Source organism: Haliotis cracherodii, unplaced genomic scaffold, assembly GCF_022045235.1.
Source record: "Haliotis cracherodii isolate W230 unplaced genomic scaffold, xgHalCrac1.p SCAF_12, whole genome shotgun sequence".
In the NCBI taxonomy this organism is placed as follows: Eukaryota; Metazoa; Mollusca; class Gastropoda; order Lepetellida; family Haliotidae; genus Haliotis; species Haliotis cracherodii.
In genome coordinates this window covers 37,009,183-37,029,082 of record NW_027266267.1, presented here as the reverse complement: position 1 = coordinate 37,029,082, position 19,900 = coordinate 37,009,183, and the positions used below count along the sequence as shown (strand labels likewise).

General features: G+C 44.1%; 1 protein-coding gene across 1 annotated transcript; it reads right to left on the bottom strand.

The window, feature by feature from the left end:
• Window positions 1-10,485: 10,485 nt before the first annotated feature.
• Window positions 10,486-19,876, bottom strand: LOC139457352 (uncharacterized). The gene is made up of 4 exons (XM_071238758.1): window positions 19,459-19,876; window positions 16,798-16,998; window positions 15,944-16,069; window positions 10,486-13,274 (listed from the first exon to the last, which is right to left on the bottom strand). Exons 1-4 carry the CDS (start codon window positions 19,874-19,876, stop codon window positions 10,486-10,488), a joined length of 3,534 nt encoding a protein of 1,177 aa, XP_071094859.1.
• Between the last annotated feature and the right edge of the window lie 24 nt (window positions 19,877-19,900).

Here is a 19,900-nt window from a genome sequence, read left to right as displayed (position 1 = left end):
ACTTCACATAATGAGTTCATCTCCCTGTTTCAGTTCCAGTTGTAACGTGCCACTTCATATACTGAGTTCATCTCTCAGTTTCAGCTCCAGTTGTAACGTGCCACTTCATATACTGAGTTCATCTCTCAGTTTCAGCTCCAGTTGTAACGTACCACGTCATATAATGAGTTCATCTCTCTGTTTCAGCTCCAGTTGTAACGTGCCACTTCATATAATGAGTTCATCTCTCTGTTTCAGCTCCAGTTGTAACATGCCACTTCATATAATGAGTTCATCTCTCTGTTTCAGCTCCAGTTGTAACGTGCGACTTCATTTAATCAGTTCATCTCTCTGTTTCAGCTCCAGTTGTAACGTGCCACTTCCCACTAATATGAGCTGTTTTCAATGATATGTCCAGATGAGACGCATCACTTAGACGAAGCAGATTATTTTCCCAGACAGAATCATTTTTTCAATATTATGGTGTGAACTCGGTGCTACTTTAACTCCATATAGTTTCTATAGTCACGGTGCCTTTGACTGAATGTAAGCATGTCCTTTTACAATTGTACGTTATACCTAGACGACCAAGGTGCCTGGACATGGGTTACACATTGCAACTGTCCGTGGTCATGAGGGCTCCATTCTGAGAAAGCCATGTTATGCTGGACTTTCTCTGTGAAGAATGTGGTCAGTAGATATAGGGGTGTATTTTGCTGGTCCGAATGTTCCGAGTAGTAGGGAAAGTATAACCTTCCGCATTCATGGTGAAGTGTAAGAATGAGTTGCGGGTGCTGTCCACACCCAATGATACCCCAGTTACCGTAGAAAGGCAGTTGTAATGTCAGCTGAGGTCGTCTGGAAGTCTGGTCTCTAGAGCACATATACTGATAGATATTAAAACAATCTCTAAGCTTCATGTTAAAATGAAAACCAACCGTTAGAGCAATAAGTTAGCACAATAGTGAGTGGAAATATTTGTAGTTATTGACCCCTGTGGTGCAAACCCGTTCTGGCAAGTAACTTTTGTAGTGTTTTCTAACGATTTTCGTATCACTACCAAAGGATCATTTGGAAAACAAAATCAAGACTCTATAGTCTATACTGAAATGTACCACCTCCAGTAAGGGTGACTTAGTCTTTCAATGTTTTAGATCCAGTTCAGACGTGCAAAATCCTGTCTTAATGAGTTGGTCTTTCAATGTTTCAGAACCATTTGATAAGCGCAACTTCCTGATATAATGAGCTGGTTTCTAGTGTTTCAGCTCCAGTTGTGATGCAACACTTCATATAATGAGCTCATCTCCCTGTTTCTGCTCCAGTTGTATCGTGCGACTTCATTTAATGAGTTCATCTCTCTGTTTCAGCTCCAGTTGTATCGTGCCACTTCATATAATGAGTTCATCTCTCTATTTCAGCTCCAGTTGTGACCCGCCACTTCATATAATGAGTTCATCTCTCTGTTTCAGCTCCAGTTGTAAAGTGCCACTTCATATAATGAGTTCATCTCTCTGTTTCAGCTCCAGTTGTAACGTGCCACTTCATATAATGAGTTCATCTCTCAGTTTCAGCTCCAGTTGTAACGTACCACTTCATATAATGAGTCCATCTCTCTGTTTCAGCTCCAGTTGTAACGTGCCACTTCATATAATGAGTTCATCTCTCTGTTTCAGCTCCAGTTGTAACATGCCACTTCACATAATGAGTCCTTCTGTCTATTTCAGCTCCAGTTGTAACATGCCACTTCACATAATGAGTTCATCTGTCTGTTTCAGCTCCAGTTGTAAAATGCCACTTCACATAATGAGTCCATCTGTCTATTTCAGCTCCAGTTGTAACATGCCACTTCATATAATGAGTTCATCTGTCTGTTTCAGCTCCAGTTGTAACGTGTCACTTCATATAATGATTCCATCTCTCTATTTCAGCTCCAGTTGTAACATGCCACTTCATATGATGAGTTCATCTCTCTGTTTCAGCTCCAGTTGTAAGGTGCCACTTCATATAATGAGTCCATCTCTCTGTTTCAGCTCCAGTTGTAACGTGCCACTTCATATAGTAAGTTCATCTCTCTGTTTCAGCTCCAGTTGTAACGTGCCACTTCATATAATGAGTCCATCTGTCTATTTCAGCTCCAGTTGTAACATGCCACTTCATATGATGAGTTCATCTCTCTTTTTCAGCTCCAGTTGTAACGTACCTCTTCATATAATGAGTTCCTCTCTCTGTTACAGCCCCAGTTGTAACGTACCTCTTCATATAATGAGTTCATCTCCCTGTTTCAGCTCCAGTTGTAACGTGCCACGTCATATAATGAGTTCATCTGTCTATTTCAGCTCCAGTTGTAACGTGCCACTTCACATAATGAGTCCATCTGTCTATTTCAGCTCCAGTTGTAACATGCCACTTCACATACTGAGTTCATCTGTCTGTTTCAGCTCCAGTTGTAACATGCCACTTCACATAATGAGTTCATCTTTCTGTTTCAGCTCAAGTTGTAACATGCCACTTCACATAATGAGTTCATCTCCCTGTTTCAGTTCCAGTTGTAACGTGCCACTTCATATACTGAGTTCATCTCTCAGTTTCAGCTCCAGTTGTAACGTGCCACTTCATATACTGAGTTCATCTCTCAGTTTCAGCTCCAGTTGTAACGTACCACGTCATATAATGAGTTCATCTCTCTGTTTCAGCTCCAGTTGTAACGTGCCACTTCATATAATGAGTTCATCTCTCTGTTTCAGCTCCAGTTGTAACATGCCACTTCATATAATGAGTTCATCTCTCTGTTTCAGCTCCAGTTGTAACGTGCGACTTCATTTAATCAGTTCATCTCTCTGTTTCAGCTCCAGTTGTAACGTGCCACTTCCCACTAATATGAGCTGTTTTCAATGATATGTCCAGATGAGACGCATCACTTAGACGAAGCAGATTATTTTCCCAGACAGAATCATTTTTTCAATATTATGGTGTGAACTCGGTGCTACTTTAACTCCATATAGTTTCTATAGTCACGGTGCCTTTGACTGAATGTAAGCATGTCCTTTTACAATTGTACGTTATACCTAGACGACCAAGGTGCCTGGACATGGGTTACACATTGCAACTGTCCGTGGTCATGAGGGCTCCATTCTGAGAAAGCCATGTTATGCTGGACTTTCTCTGTGAAGAATGTGGTCAGTAGATATAGGGGTGTATTTTGCTGGTCCGAATGTTCCGAGTAGTAGGGAAAGTATAACCTTCCGCATTCATGGTGAAGTGTAAAAATGAGTTGCGGGTGCTGTCCACACCCAATGATACCCCAGTTACCGTAGAAAGGCAGTTGTAATGTCAGCTGAGGTCGTCTGGAAGTCTGGTCTCTAGAGCACATATACTGATAGATATTAAAACAATCTCTAAGCTTCATGTTAAAATGAAAACCAACCGTTAGAGCAATAAGTTAGCACAATAGTGAGTGGAAATATTTGTAGTTATTGACCCCTGTGGTGCAAACCCGTTCTGGCAAGTAACTTTTGTAGTGTTTTCTAACGATTTTCGTATCACTACCAAAGGATCATTTGGAAAACAAAATCAAGACTCTATAGTCTATACTGAAATGTACCACCTCCAGTAAGGGTGACTTAGTCTTTCAATGTTTTAGATCCAGTTCAGACGTGCAAAATCCTGTCTTAATGAGTTGGTCTTTCAATGTTTCAGAACCATTTGATAAGCGCAACTTCCTGATATAATGAGCTGGTTTCTAGTGTTTCAGCTCCAGTTGTGATGCAACACTTCATATAATGAGCTGCTCTAATATGCTTTGGTTGTGACCCGCCACTTCATATAATGAGCTTATCTCCCTGTTTCTGCTCCAGTTGTATCGTGCGACTTCATTTAATGAGTTCATCTCTCTGTTTCAGCTCCAGTTGTATCGTGCCACTTCATATAATGAGTTCATCTCTCTATTTCAGCTCCAGTTGTGACCCGCCACTTCATATAATGAGTTCATCTCTCTGTTTCAGCTCCAGTTGTAAAGTGCCACTTCATATAATGAGTTCATCTCTCTGTTTCAGCTCCAGTTGTAACGTGCCACTTCATATAATGAGTTCATCTCTCAGTTTCAGCTCCAGTTGTAACGTACCACTTCATATAATGAGTTCATCTCTCTGTTTCAGCTCCAGTTGTAACGTGCCACTTCATATAATGAGTTCATCTCTCTGTTTCAGCTCCAGTTGTAACATGCCACTTCACATAATGAGTCCTTCTGTCTATTTCAGCTCCAGTTGTAACATGCCACTTCACATAATGAGTTCATCTGTCTGTTTCAGCTCCAGTTGTAAAATGCCACTTCACATAATGAGTCCATCTGTCTATTTCAGCTCCAGTTGTAACATGCCACTTCATATAATGAGTTCATCTGTCTGTTTCAGCTCCAGTTGTAACCTGTCACTTCATATAATGATTCCATCTCTCTATTTCAGCTCCAGTTGTAACATGCCACTTCATATGATGAGTTCATCTCTCTGTTTCAGCTCCAGTTGTAAGGTGCCACTTCATATAATGAGTCCATCTCTCTGTTTCAGCTCCAGTTGTAACGTGCCACTTCATATAGTAAGTTCATCTCTCTGTTTCAGCTCCAGTTGTAACGTGCCACTTCATATAATGAGTCCATCTGTCTATTTCAGCTCCAGTTGTAACATGCCACTTCATATGATGAGTTCATCTCTCTTTTTCAGCTCCAGTTGTAACGTACCTCTTCATATAATGAGTTCCTCTCTCTGTTACAGCCCCAGTTGTAACGTACCACTTCATATAATGAGTTCATCTCCCTGTTTCAGCTCCAGTTGTAACGTGCCACGTCATATAATGAGTTCATCTCTCTGTTTCAGCTCCAGTTGTAACGTGCCACTTCACATAATGAGTCCATCTGTCTATTTCAGCTCCAGTTGTAACATGCCACTTCACATACTGAGTTCATCTGTCTGTTTCAGCTCCAGTTGTAACATGCCACTTCACATAATGAGTTGGTCTCTCTGTTTCAGCTCCAGTTGTAACATGCCACTTCATATAATGAGTTCATCTCTCTGTTTCAGCTCCAGTTGTAACGTGCCACGTCATATAATGAGTATGTCTCTCTGTTTCAGCTCCAGTTGTATCGTGCCACTTCATATAATTAGTTCATCTCTCTGTTTCAACTCCAGTTTTAACGTGCCACTTCATATAATTAGTTCATCTCTCTGTTTCAGCTCCAGTTGTAACGTGCCACGTCATATAATGAGTATGTCTCTCTGTTTCAACTCCAGTTGTAACGTGCGACTTCATATTAGTTGGTCTCCAATGTTTCAGGTTCAGTTGTGAGCACCACTTCATATTAGTTGGTCTGATATTTTTCAGCTCCAGTTGTGAGCACCGTTTCATACAATGGTTTTGTCTCTTATGTTTCAGCTCCAGCTGTGATGCACCACTTCATATTATGAGTTGCTCTCATGTGTTTCAGCTCCAGTTGTGACACGTCACTTCATATAATGAGTTGGTCTCATATGTTTCAGCTCCAGTTGTGACGCGCCACTTCCTACTAATATGAGCTGTTTTCAATGATATGTCCAGATGAGACGCATCACTTAGACGAAGCAGATTATTTTCCCAGACAGAATCATTTTTTCAATATTATTGTGTGAACTCGGTGCTACTTTAACTCCATATAGTTTCTATAGTCACGGTGCCTTTGACTGAATGTAAGCATGTCCTTCTACAATTGTACGTTATACCTAGACGACCAAGGTGCCTGGACATGGGTTACACATTGCAACTGTCCGTGGTCATGAGGGCTCCATTCTGAGAAAGCCATGTTATGCTGGACTTTCTCTGTGAAGAATGTGGTCAGTAGATATAGGGGTGTATTTTGCTGGTCCGAATGTTCCGAGTAGTAGGGAAAGTATAACCTTCCGCATTCATGGTGAAGTGTAAGAATGAGTTGCGGGTGCTGTCCACACCCAATGATACCCCAGTTACCGTACAAAGGCAGTTGTAATGTCAGCTGAGGTCGTCTGGAAGTCTGGTCTCTAGAGCACATATACTGATAGATATTAAAAAAAACCCTCTAAGCTTCATGTTAAAATGAAGACCAACCGTTAGAGCAATAAGTTAGCACAATAGTGAGTGGAAATATTTGTAGTTATTGACCCCTGTGGTGCAAACCCGTTCTGGCAAGTAACTTTTGTAGTGTTTTCTAACGATTTTCGTATCACTACCAAAGGATCATTTGGAAAACAAAATCAAGACTCTATAGTCTATACTGAAATATACCACCTCCAATAACGGTGACTTAGTCTTTCAATGTTTTAGATCCAGTTCAGACGTGCAAAATCCTGTCTTAATGAGTTGGTCTTTCAATGTTTCAGAACCATTTGATAAGCGCAACTTCCTGATATAATGAGCTGGTTTCTAGTGTTTCAGCTCCAGTTGTGATGCAACACTTCATATAATGAGCTGCTCTAATATGCTTTGGTTGTGACCCGCCACTTCACATAATGAGTTCATCCCTCTGTTTCTGCTCCAGTTGTAACGTGCCACTTCATATAATGAGTTCATCTCAGTTTCAGCACCAGTTGTAACGTACCACTTCATATAATGAGTTCATCTCTCTGTTTCAGCTCCAGTTGTAACGTACCACTTCATATAATGAGTTCATCTCTCTGTTTCAGCTCCAGTTGTAACATGCCACTTCATATAATGAGTTCATCTCTCTGTTTCAGTTCCAGTTGTAACGTGCCACTTCATATAATGCGTTCATCTCTCTGTTTCAGCTCCAGTTGTAACGTACCACTTCATATAATGAGTTCATCTCTCTGTTTCAGCTCCAGTTGTAACGTGCCACTTCATATAATGAGTTCATCTCTCTGTTTCAGCTCCAGTTGTAACATGCCACTTCATATAATGAGTTCATCTCTCTGTTTCAGCTCCAGTTGTAACGTGCGACTTCATTTAATCAGTTCATCTCTCTGTTTCAGCTCCAGTTGTAACGTGCCACTTCCCACTAATATGAGCTGTTTTCAATGATATGTCCAGATGAGACGCATCACTTAGACGAAGCAGATTATTTTCCCAGACAGAATCATTTTTTCAATATTATGGTGTGAACTCGGTGCTACTTTAACTCCATATAGTTTCTATAGTCACGGTGCCTTTGACTGAATGTAAGCATGTCCTTTTACAATTGTACGTTATACCTAGACGACCAAGGTGCCTGGACATGGGTTACACATTGCAACTGTCCGTGGTCATGAGGGCTCCATTCTGAGAAAGCCATGTTATGCTGGACTTTCTCTGTGAAGAATGTGGTCAGTAGATATAGGGGTGTATTTTGCTGGTCCGAATGTTCCGAGTAGTAGGGAAAGTATAACCTTCCGCATTCATGGTGAAGTGTAAGAATGAGTTGCGGGTGCTGTCCACACCCAATGATACCCCAGTTACCGTAGAAAGGCAGTTGTAATGTCAGCTGAGGTCGTCTGGAAGTCTGGTCTCTAGAGCACATATACTGATAAATATTAAAACAATCTCTAAGCTTCATGTTAAAATGAAAACCAACCGTTAGAGCAATAAGTTAGCACAATAGTGAGTGGAAATATTTGTAGTTATTGACCCCTGTGGTGCAAACCCGTTCTGGCAAGTAACTTTTGTAGTGTTTTCTAACGATTTGCGTATCACTACCAAAGGATCATTTGGAAAACAAAATCAAGACTCTATAGTCTATACTGAAATGTACCACCTCCAGTAAGGGTGACTTAGTCTTTCAATGTTTTAGATCCAGTTCAGACGTGCAAAATCCTGTCTTAATGAGTTGGTCTTTCAATGTTTCAGAACCATTTGATAAGCGCAACTTCCTGATATAATGAGCTGGTTTCTAGTGTTTCAGCTCCAGTTGTGATGCAACACTTCATATAATGAGTTCATCCCTCTGTTTCTGCTCCAGTTGTTTCGTGCCACTTCATATAATTAGTTCATCTCTCTGTTTCAACTCCAGTTTTAACGTGCCACTTCATATAATGAGTTCATCTCTCTGTTTCAGCTCCAGTTGTAACGTGCGACTTCATATTAGTTGGTCTCCAATGTTTCAGGTTCAGTTGTGAGCACCATTTATTACAATGGTTTTGTCTCTAATGTTTCAGCTCCAGTTGTGATGCAACACTTCATATAATGAGCTGCTCTAATATGCTTTGGTTGTGACCCGCCACTTCACATAATGAGTTCATCCCTCTGTTTCTGCTCCAGTTGTAACGTGCCACTTCATATAATGAGTTCATCTCTCTGTTTCAGCTCCAGTTGTGATGCAACACTTCATATAATGAGTTGCTCTGATATGCTTTGGTTGTGACCCGCCACTTGATCTAATGAGTTCATCTCTCTGTTTCAGCTCCAGTTGTGATGCAACACTTCATATAATGAGTTGCTCTGATATGCTTTGGTTGTGACCCGCCACTTCATATAATGAGTTCATCTCTCTGTTTCAGCTCCAGTTGTAACGTGCCACTTCATATAATGAGTCCATCTCTCTCTTTCAGCTCCAGTTGTAACATTTCACTTCATATAATGAGTTCATCTTCCTGTTTCAGCTCCAGTTGTAACGTGCCACTTCATATAATGAGTCCATCTCTCTCTTTCAGCTCCAGTTGTAACATTTCACTTCATATAATGAGTTCATCTCTCTGTTTCAGCTCCAGTTGTTACTTGCCACTTCATATAATGAGTTCATCTCTCTGTTTCAGCTCCAGTTGTAACGTGCCACTTCATATAATGAGTTCATCTCTCTGTTTCAGCTCCAGTTGTAACGTGCCACTTCATATAGTAAGTTCATCTCTCTGTTTCAGCTCCAGTTGTAACATGCCACTTCATATAATTAGTTCATCTCTCTGTTTCAGCTCCAGTTGTAACATGTCACTTCATATAATGAGTTCATGTCTCTGTTTCAGCTCCAGTTGTTACCTGCCAATTCATATAATGAGCTAGTCTGATGTTTCATATCCAGTTGCGATGCACCACTTCATATAATGAGTTGGTCTCGAATGTTTCAGCTCCAGTTGTAACGCACCCGTGAAGATCCGGGATAGAATAGGTATTCAGCCACCAATGCTTGCGGTAAAAGGTGACTATGCTTGATAAAAGATCGGGATCGGGTGGTCAGGCTCGGTGACTTGATTGATGCATGTCATCGATCCCAATTGCGTGGATCGATGCTCATGATGTCAATCACTGACTATTTACAGACCGCCGTCATTTAGATGGAATATTGCTGAGTGCGTCGTTAAACAAACAAATACTTCATTCATTAAATGTGTTTGTCTCTAATTTCCACTAATTACGCAGATTGCGTTCCCCGCTTATGATGCACTGGTCATTTGGAAACTTTTGTCGGCCAGCGGGGTGGCTGGTGGTGGACAATTTTTAGACAGAAAGAACTTCCTACCCTGTGTTATGAAAACATGACGGTCAAGGCTTTTAACGATAACCTGGACTGGACACCTGGTAGTTATTTCTTGGTCATTAGAACAAACTGCCAGATTATGAGGAGCTGTTCCAAGATGGATTGACTAATTATATCCTCAGTTAAGATCGATATTCGACAGGGGATATCCAAATTGTCGCGAGGAAATTAGATAAAAGATCATCATATTATAATAGGGGTGGTCGGGTAGCCTAGTGGTTAAATTGTTCACTCACTCACTCACTCACTCACTCACTCACTCACTCACTCACTCACTCACTCACTCACTCACTCACTCACTCACTCACTCACTCACTCACTCACTCACTCACTCACTCACTCACATACATACAAATATTATAATAACAAACCACTGACCAGATGCATGATGTTGATGTTTCGAAACAGCGAAAATCAGCTGGCGACCAGTCAACAGACCTGAGAGATCAGTCTGAGTCTGAGTCTGAGTCTGAGTTTAGACCAGGCCTGCGACTGTTACACTTAAGTTAAATACACAGTTGTAGACCAAGGTGGCCAACGTCTAACATCGGCTTCACTTCGGGTTTTCTCCCAAGCTGATACGTCGTGATATAAATGGAATACTGCTAAAAGCGGCGTTAAAGCCAACTCACTGACTCACTCACTTAATCAAGACCACCTGACACACCGTGCTAAAACTGAAAACCCAACTTATTCACTCCATTACAAATCACGGAGTGGTCCAAACTTTGGCTTGGGACACTGAACACCGGGTTCGTTTCCCTTCCATCAACGTTGGGACACACCATGATATAACCTGTGATTTTATTGAGAAAAATATTGATTGTCCGAGAAAATACTTGAAAAGAGAAGAAAGAACGGAGAAAAGGACAAGACAATTCCACTATTTTATAGAAGTGACAGTTCAGGATTACATACAAATATAAATACGTGTTACATATCAGCCACACCAGGTTCCTTCTCTTCCGCCCCACCTCCTCATCACCACCTCCTCCATACTCCTCATCACCAGCTCCTCCACATTCGTAATCTCATATACGAGCTCCTCAATATTCGTCATCGTCTCCACCACCTCCTTCATAGTCGTCATCGTCTCCATCACCTTCTTCATAGTTGTCATCGTCTCCATCACCTCCTTCATAGTCGTCATCGTCTCCATCACCTCCTTCATAGTCGTCATCGTCTCCATCACCTCCTTCATAGTCGTCATCGTCTCTATCACCTTCTTCATAGTCGTCGTCGTCTCCATCACCTCCTTCATAGTCGTCATCGTCTCCATCACCTCCTTCATAGTCGTCATCGTCTCCATCACCTCCTCCATAGTCGTCATCGTCTCCATCACCTTCTTCATAGTCGTCATCATCTCCATCAGCTTCTCCATAGTCTTCATCGTCTCCACCACCTCCTCCACTTCCTTTTCCATATTCGTCACCATCATCTTCTTTATAGTCGTCACCATCACCATCATCTTCTTCATAGTCTTCATCGTCACCATCACCTTCTTCATAGTCGTCATCGTCTCCATCACCTTCTCCATAGTCGTTATCGTCTCCATCACCTCCTTCATAGTCGTCATCGTCTCCATCATCTTCCCCATAGTCGTCATCGTCTCCACCACCTCCTCCACTTCCTTTTCCATATTCGTCACGATCATCTTCTTTGTAATCGTCATCGTCCCCACCTCCTTCTTCATAGTCGTCATCGTCTCGACCACCTTCTCCACTTCCTTTTCCATTGTCGTCTCCACCACCTCCTTCATAGTCGTCATCGTCTCCATCACCTTCTTCATAGTCGTCATCGTCTCCATCACTTTCTTCATAGTCGTCATCGTCTCCATCACCTCCTTCATAGTCGTCATCGTCTCCATCACCTTCTTCATAGTCGTCATCGTCTCCATCACCTTCTCCATAGTCTTCATCGTCTCCACCACCTCCTCCACTTCCTTTTCCATATTCGTCACCATCATCTTCTTTATAATCGTCATCGTCCCCACCGCCTTCTTCATAGTCGTCATCGTCACCATCACCTCCTTCATAGTCGTCATCGTCTCCATCACCTTCTTTATAGTCGTCACCGTCTCCATCAGCTTCTCCATAGTCTTCATCGTCTCCACCACCTCCTCCACTTCCTTTTCCATATTCGTCACCATCATCTTCTTTATAATCGTCATCGTCCCCACCGCCTTCTTCATAGTCGTCATCGTCTCGACCACCTCCTTCATAGTCGTCATCGTCTCCATCACCTTCTTCATAGTCGTCATCGTCTCCACCACCTCCTCCACTTCCTTTTCCATATTCGTCACCATCATCTTCTTTATAATCGTCATCGTCCCCACCGCCTTCTTCATAGTCGTCATCGTCTCGACCACCTCCTTCATAGTCGTCACCATCACCATCATCTTCTTCATAGTCGTCATCGTCACCATCACCTTCATTGTCGTCATCGTCTCCATCACCTTCTTCATAGTCGTCATCGTCTCCACCACCTCCTCCACTTCCTTTTCCATATTCGTCACCATCATCTTTATAATCGTCATCGTCCCCACCGCCTTCTTCATAGTCGTCACCATCACCATCACCTTCTTCATAGTCGTCATCATCACCATCACCTTCTTCATAATCGTCATTGTCTCCATCATCTTCTTCATAGTCATCGTCTCTGTCATCGTCTTTATAGTCGTCATCGTCACCATCACCTCCTTCATAGTCGTCATCGTTTCCATCACCTCCTTCATAGTCGTTATCGTCTCCATCATCTTCATAGTCGTCATCGTCACCATCACCTTCTCCATTGTCGTCATCGTCTCCATCACCTTCTTCATAGTCGTCATCGCCTCCACCACCTCCTCCACTTCCTTTTCCATATTCGTCACCATCATCTTCTTTATAATCGTCATCATCCCCACCGCCTCCTTCATAGTCGTCATCGTCTCGACCACCTCCTTCATAGTCGTCACCATCACCATCATCTTCTTCATAGTCTTCATCGTCACCATCACCCCCTTCATAGTCGTCATCGTCTCCATCACCTTCTTCATAGTCGTCATCGTCTCCATCACCTTCTCCATAGTCTTCATCGTCTCCACCACCTCCTCCACTTCCTTTTCCATATTCGTCACCATCATCTTCTTTATAATCGTCATCGTCCCCACCGCCTTCTTCATAGTCGTCATTGTCTCGACCACCTCCTTCATAGTCGTCACCATCACCATCATCTTCTTCATAGTCTTCATCGTCACCATCACCTTCTTCATAGTCGTCATCGTCTCGACCACCTCCTTCATAGTCGTCACCATCGCCATCACCTTCTTCATAGTCGTCATCGTCTCCATCACCTTCTTCATAATCGTCATCGTCTCCATCATCTTCTTCATAGTCATCGTCTCTGTCATCGTCTTTATAGTCGTCATCGTCACCATCACCTCCTTCATAGTCGTCATCGTCTCCATCACCTCCTTCATAGTCGTCATCGTCTCCATCATCTTCATAGTCGTCATCGTCACCATCACCTTCTCCATTGTCGTCATCGTCTCCATCACCTTCTTCATAGTCGTCATCGCCTGCACTACCTCCTCCACTTCCTTTTCCATAGTCGTCTTCATCACCAACACCTTCTCCATTGTCGTCACCGACTCTACCTTGGTTATGATTTTTGTTGATGTATGTATGTATGTTTCGTGTTACAGCTTTCGCCGTTGGAAATTGCGCCACTGAAAATGTCAAATTCAGCTTTCTTTGGGTTTTTGGCTTTTGTTTGTTTATCTGAAATTTGACATTTAGAGGGAGCGCCTTTTCTTCGCGTTTGGGTTGCCCCGTATTCCCCGTCTGGGCATCATCTATGAACACAAGATATGTTAAAAACAGGTGAGGTGGTATAAAATGGTATCGATAAGCATGCACGTACGTGAGTATGAGTGTGCGCACGCGCGTGCGAATGTGCGTGTCTGCGTGTGTGTCTGAGTGTGTGTCTGAGTGGGTGCCTGCGTGTGTGTCTGAGTGTGTGTCTGCGTGAGTGTCTGCTTGTGTGTCTGAGAGTGTATCTGCGTGCGTGTCTGCTTGTGTGTTTGCGTGTGTGTCTGCCTGTGTGTGTCTGCATGTGTGTCTGAGTGTGTGTCTGTTTGTGTGTCTGCGTGTGTGTTTGAGTGTGTGTTTGCGTCAGTGTCTGAGTGTGTGTCTGCTTGTATGTCTGAGTGTGTGTCTGCTTGTGCTATGCTGGTTGTATACTGCTAGGATACTGAGATACCATGCGACAGTTTAACATGGATGCCCTACTCAGACACAGTATTCCAATAGACCAGTCCCTGCCCCCTTCCCCCTCCCCTCTTAATGTTGAGCGCCTAGCAGGGTAGCTAAGTACCACCTTTTAACGTATATTGGTATGACGAAGCCGGGGATCGAACCACCCGCCTTCCGCTCTCCGTCGGGTGGTCAGTCTCTCTGACTTGGCTAATGCATGTCATCGTATACCAATTACGTGGATCGATGCTCATGATGTCAATCACTGGATTGACTGGTCCGGACTCGATTATTTACAGACCGCCCTCATATAGCTGGAATACTGCTGAGTGCGGCAAAAAACAACAAATAAACAGAGAATAATCCCGCGCCGTCGAGGCATGATGACATGCAGTCCACCCAGCCTGACTACCCGATCGAATTTTGTGAGTGAGTGAGTATGGTTTTACGCCGCTTTTAGCAATATTCCAGCAATATCACGGCGGGGGACACCAGAAATGGGCTTCACACATTGTGCCCATGTCGGGAATCGAACCCGGGTCTTCGGCGTGACGAGCGAACGCTTTAACCACTAGGCTACCCGACCGCCCCTCGAATTTTGTGACCTCTTTTGACAGGCATAGGTATTCGGAACCAAGTCTTGCCCGAAATCCGAGCAGGGAGTCTGAATCAGGGTGTCTAAAACCCTACATGGTGTCTGAAACCATACAGGGTGTCTGAATCCCCATAGGATTTCTGACTCCCCATAGGGTGTCTGAATCCCTACAGGGTGTCTGAATCCCCACAGGTAGTCTGAATCCCTACAGGGTGTCTGAATCCCTACAGGGTGTCTGAATCCCCATAGGGTGTCTGAATCCCTACAGGGTGTCTGAATCCCCACAGGTAGTCTGAATCCCTACAGGGTGTCTGAATCCCTACAGGGTGTCTAAATCCCTACAGGTTGTCTGAATCCCTACAGGGTGTCTGAATCCCCAAAGGATTTCTGAATCCCCATAGGGTGTCTGAATCCCTACAGGGTGTCTGAATCCCCACAGGGTGTTTGCATCCCCATAGGGAGTCTGAATCCCTACAGGGTGTCTGAATCCCCACAGGTAGTCTGAATCCCTACGGGTGTCTTAATCCCTACAGGGTGTCTGAATCCCTACAGGTTGTCTGAATCCCTACAAGGTGTCTGAATCCCCATAGGGTGTCTGGATTCCTGCTGGGTGTCTGATCCCCATAGGGAGTCTGAATCCCTACAGGGTGTCTGAATCCCCATAGGGTGTCTGAATCCCCATAGGGTGTCTGAATCCCTACAGGGTGTCTGAATCCCCACAGGTAGTCTGAATCCCTTCAGGGTGTCTGAATCCCCACAGGGTGCCTGAATCCCTTCAGGGTGTTACAAAAAATGGGATTTGCTGAGACATTCCTGAAGCGGTGCAAGGATTCAAGTTAATGTGCGACTGCTTTATATTTATGCTTATTAAAAACTGATCACAAATATATGTGAGTTTATCATTACCAAAATTACCCGTGAGACTGTACTTGAAAGACTCCGTGAAATTACAGATACTTCTCAAAACTGATGAAAAAATAGAATACCGCGTTTGTTTTTTATGTAATTGAAAATTGAAAGTAACTTTCGTTAAATTATGATGTCTATTTAACCATCACTCATTCCTGCAAGAGTTTGTAAAAAGTAATCTGTGGCTGGGTAATTTTTCGAAAAACTAAATTGGTTCAATGAAGACTTGGGTGAGAAATGAATTAAACACCACATGATCCTGCCATGCTTGAAATGTTGTAATTTGTGCCAAAACAGTAAATTGATTGATTTTCAAAGATAAGGTATCTAAGATACCCATCAGCATATTACAAAATATAAAACCATGTTTAAATATTCTTTGAGTGCTGACTAGGCGCCAGTACAGCTAATGTTTTATATAATGTCTTAATCAAACTTAATATATTTTCAATTGAAAATCAAACATATAAATTATTATACATTATTATTTTATTTTGCCCCTCATTTTATTTATGATACATATTGCGACAGACATAACGTAGCTATATTCGTTAGCTATTAGCTATATTCAACACTCTCTGTAGAAAGTTGTTAAGTGATCTTTAAATACAACTTCTTTGTCGGGTTATAAAAATGCTTTTGACCACCGATTTTCCTTTTTTGCCACAAACCGGTCGTACAAGCTATCGAATTCGGTTTTCACAAAGCAGAAATGAACGTGCACCTGTAGATTTGTCTGAACGCATCTTGTCGACCTCTACTTACTTTTAACAGGTTTCGGTGTGGGACCAGCCTTGTTGTTAGACTGAAGAGCAGATAACACATTCTGGCCCTGTAGGGTCCCAGCAGTTGGAGGGTTAAATCCGAATGGGCCTTGTCCAAATGACGCACCTGCAAAACAGTTACAGACACAGTTACAGAAACATTACTGCTATTTTCATATTACTGAGATTACTGGAGATACATTCCTCGGGTGCACACTGAATATTATTATATGGAGGCTAGGATATTACTGAAGGAATTTTGTTTTTAGATTTAAATGGGAAAACGTTTGTGTTACCAGCAAAACTAGTTTATTGGAGATAAATCTCTACAGTTACGTCGAGGTCAAATATAACGGAATTCATATACAGTAAACTACGGTTATAACGGACTCAGAGGGACCAGTAATTTTAGTTCGTTATTACCGTAGTTCCTTACAAACATATACAGCAAATGGCCGGGACAAAAAGAACAGTTCGTTATATCCGCCAGTTCGCTAAAAGCGTGTTCGTTATAACCGTAGAGTACTGTATACATATCATAAACATATCATAGCCATAAACTCCATCTGTAAAAGTTCATTGTTAATTATTGAAATATTTAAATCAATAGTGAGTGAGTGAGTGAGTATGGTTTTACGCCGCTTTTAGCAATATTCCAGCAATATCATGGCGGGGGACACCAGAAATGGGCTTCACACATTGTACCTATGTCGGGAATCGAACCCGGGTCCGGTGTGACGAGCGAACGCTTTAACCACTGGGCTACCCGACCGCCCCCTTTAAATCAATAGATAATAACCCAAGTCTACATATCTTTAACAACACAGAACTTATTATTAAAATATAATTATTTACCATGTTGAATTCGTTTCGTGCAGTTCAGAGACGGTTTGATCCAAGCACCGTCTTTGGAACATTTGGCTTTGGCTGTGCCCCCTATTGACTTGTACCCAGGGGCACATCTGTATGTGAAGGTCACCGTGCCATCCACCTGCAGTGCGGGTTTAGATCCAGGGATACCATTTTGGATGGTGGGCGTGTCTCTGCAGTCAGGATCTGAAGTTGAAAAGAGTTCATATTAATTATGAGATATGTATTACATTTAATGAAATCAGTTTCAATAATCTAAGCGGCAATAGAAAGTATAGGTTGGCAATTTGTAATTTTCTTAAAAACAGCGATAACTAGTGGAAAGTGGGTATTGAGAATATGACTGCCCAGGAAGAGGTACCAAAAAAACACCTCAGCGGCGCTCGTGCGGTGACAAAAAAAATGGTGAAACAGGTGCATGTTAGCTGTATAAATGCGTTCGTCTGCAGGGTATAACCACACGTGATAAAAGCACACAAAAGAGATGCCATGACTATCACAGGAGCAGAGAGAGAGAGAGCCATCGGTATGGCGGAAATGGGGGCAACACAGGTCAAAATTGCCAGAGGGTTTGGTTGTACACCATTGACAGTAGCCAGGCTGATTCAACGGTACAGGCAAACATGGAGGAAACAGGACAGGCCTAGAACCGGATGACCCTGAGTGACACGACGACTTCGTGCTGATGGAATCCGAGCGTATCGTCCTTTCCGAGGAATGGTACTGACTGCTCAACATCCACGCCTGAGACTGCGATGGGCGATGCAGGTTCGACGCCGGCAAGTGAGAAATTGGCGTCGAGTGGTGTTTACTGATGAAAGTCGGTTTAACTTGTTTCGAAATGACGGCAGGGCAGAGAACGAGTTTATTGACGCAGAGGGGAACGTTTGGCTCCGGCGTGTATTCGAGAGGTCCATCCATTCGGCGGGGGAGGTGTCATGGTGTGGGGCGGTATTTGTGGAGATTAGAAGACTGATTTGGTGATTATACAGGGAAACCTGAATGCTGAATTTCTTACAAAACCAACAGCAGGGGACATTGTTTCAACACGACAATGCCGGGTCCCATACTGCAAGACTGACTAGGCACTTTCTAAACCAGCAGAACGTTGACGTTTTGCCCTGGCCTGCCCACTCACCCGAAATGAATCCTTTTGAACATCTGTGGGGCCATCTTGACAGACAGATTACAGCACGCCATCAGCCTCCCGTCAACAGACAAGAATTGTAGCAGGCCCTGAGAGACGAGTGGCAACGGATTCCAGTCCACGTCAGCAGAAGACTGACGTCATCGATGAGGCGGTGTATCACAGCATGCATTGAGGCAGCTGGAGGTCATACACACTATTGAAGGCAACTGTGTCGACAATCAACTTGTAGTGTGTCTGACAATTTTTTGTTTGGTGATATTTCAGACAACTTTTGAAATTTCTTACCTAAACCATTGTTTACCTTGAGCTTACATTACCTGTGATTGCACAATTTCATTCAAACTGTGGTTGATCAATCATTTGTTACCCCTCCCTAGATTATAATTCACAACAAAACCTCTTGTTATTTTTTTTATCGATAATGGAACTCGACCTATACTTTCTTTTGCCGCCCAGTTTATATACCGGGAATGGTCCGAAAACACGTTGTGTCTGTGACCTGTCCAGACCTTGTGCTACTTCCGGTTTAGAATTGGTCCTCAGTAACCTGTGTCTGTCGTAGGAAGGGACTTAATGGTTCGAGTGGTCAGGCTCGGCGACTGGCTGGATCGGGTGGTCAGACTCGGCGACTGAGTGGATCGGGTGGTCAGACTCGGCGACTGGGTGGATCGGGTGGTCAGGCTCGGTGACTGGGTGGATCGGAGGGTCAGGCTCGGTGACTGGGTGGATCGGAGGGTCAGCGACTGGGTGGATCGGAGGGTCAGCGACTGGGTGGATCGGGTGGTCAGGCTCGGCGACTCGGTGGATCGGGTGGTCAGGCTCGGTGACAGGGTGGATCGGAGGGTCAGCGACTGGATGGATCGGGTGGTAAGGCTCGGCGACTGGGTGGATCGGAGGGTCAGCGACTGGGTGGATCGGGTGGTAAGGCTCGGCGACTGGGTGGATCGGAGGGTCAGCGACTGGGTGGATCGGGTGGTAAGGCTCGGCGACTGGGTGGATCGGAGGCTCGGCGACTGGGTGGGTCGGGTGGTCACGCTCGGCAACTGTGTGGATCGGGTGGTCAGGCTCGGCGACTGGGTGGATCGGGCGGTCAGGCTCGGCGACTGGGTGGATCGGGTGGTCAGGCTCGGCGACTGGGTGGATCGGGTGGTCAGGCTCGGCGACTGGGTGGATCGGAGGGTCAGCGACTGGGTGGGTCGGGTGGTCAGGCTCGGCGACTGGGTGGATTGGGTGGTAAGGCTACATGCATCAGTTATCGGTCCTATTAAAGACCAGACGCATATTAGAGACCAGTCGCATATTAGAGACCAGACGCATGTTAGAAACCAGACACATCTTAGAGACTCGACACTTATTGTACTTAACGCTACTCTGTACTCAGCGTTTATTGAAGCCGGCGCCTACAAGAGGCCCAGCACTTATAAGAGGATCGTTACAGAAAACCCGTTCAAAGCGACGTTAAACCCAACCAACTCATCACCGACTCACATACTCACGTATGACCAGGTACTCGCAGCTGCCTGTCGCCAGGTTGTCTGGGAGTGCCATGCCCTCCCTTGACTCCTTGAAGGTGTGACAGGTGCCCCTCCGGGAGTTGACAGACAGGGAACACGATGGACTCCCTGGGAGACATGGCCGGTCAGTGTCTGGGCGACAGTGAACGGCAACCACGCAGCTGTTCTCAGCCTCACATGCTCGCTGACACTGTTGCTTGCTGTGGACCACGGTACCTTTATAAGCAACACCCACGTCTATGTGGAACGCGTTACTGGTCAAATCCTTCTTGCTGAGCTTCACGAAGGGGCTTTCTCTGGAGGTGAGATGCGTGGTGGTGGGTGACTTGAAAGCCGAGAGGGGGAATAACTCCACCCCAGGGATCAGCAGGAACAGGATGAGGATGAGATACGTCGTCATGGTCAACGTGCCCGTGGTGTCTCA

What these genes read in the sequence shown, in the direction of transcription:
- LOC139457352 (XM_071238758.1), bottom strand. Translation starts at nt 19,876, where the DNA reads ATGACGACGTATCTCATCCTCATCCTGTTCCTGCTGATCCCTGGGGTG. An exon ending in CTGCGAGTACCTGGTCATAC is followed by an intron (nt 16,999 to 19,458) that starts GTGAGTATGTGA and finishes TTTCAACTTCAG; the next exon opens with ATCCTGACTGCAGAGACACG. An exon ending in CACACCGAAACCTGTTAAAA is followed by an intron (nt 13,275 to 15,943) that starts GTAAGTAGAGGT and finishes TTGTGTTCATAG; the next exon opens with ATGATGCCCAGACGGGGAAT.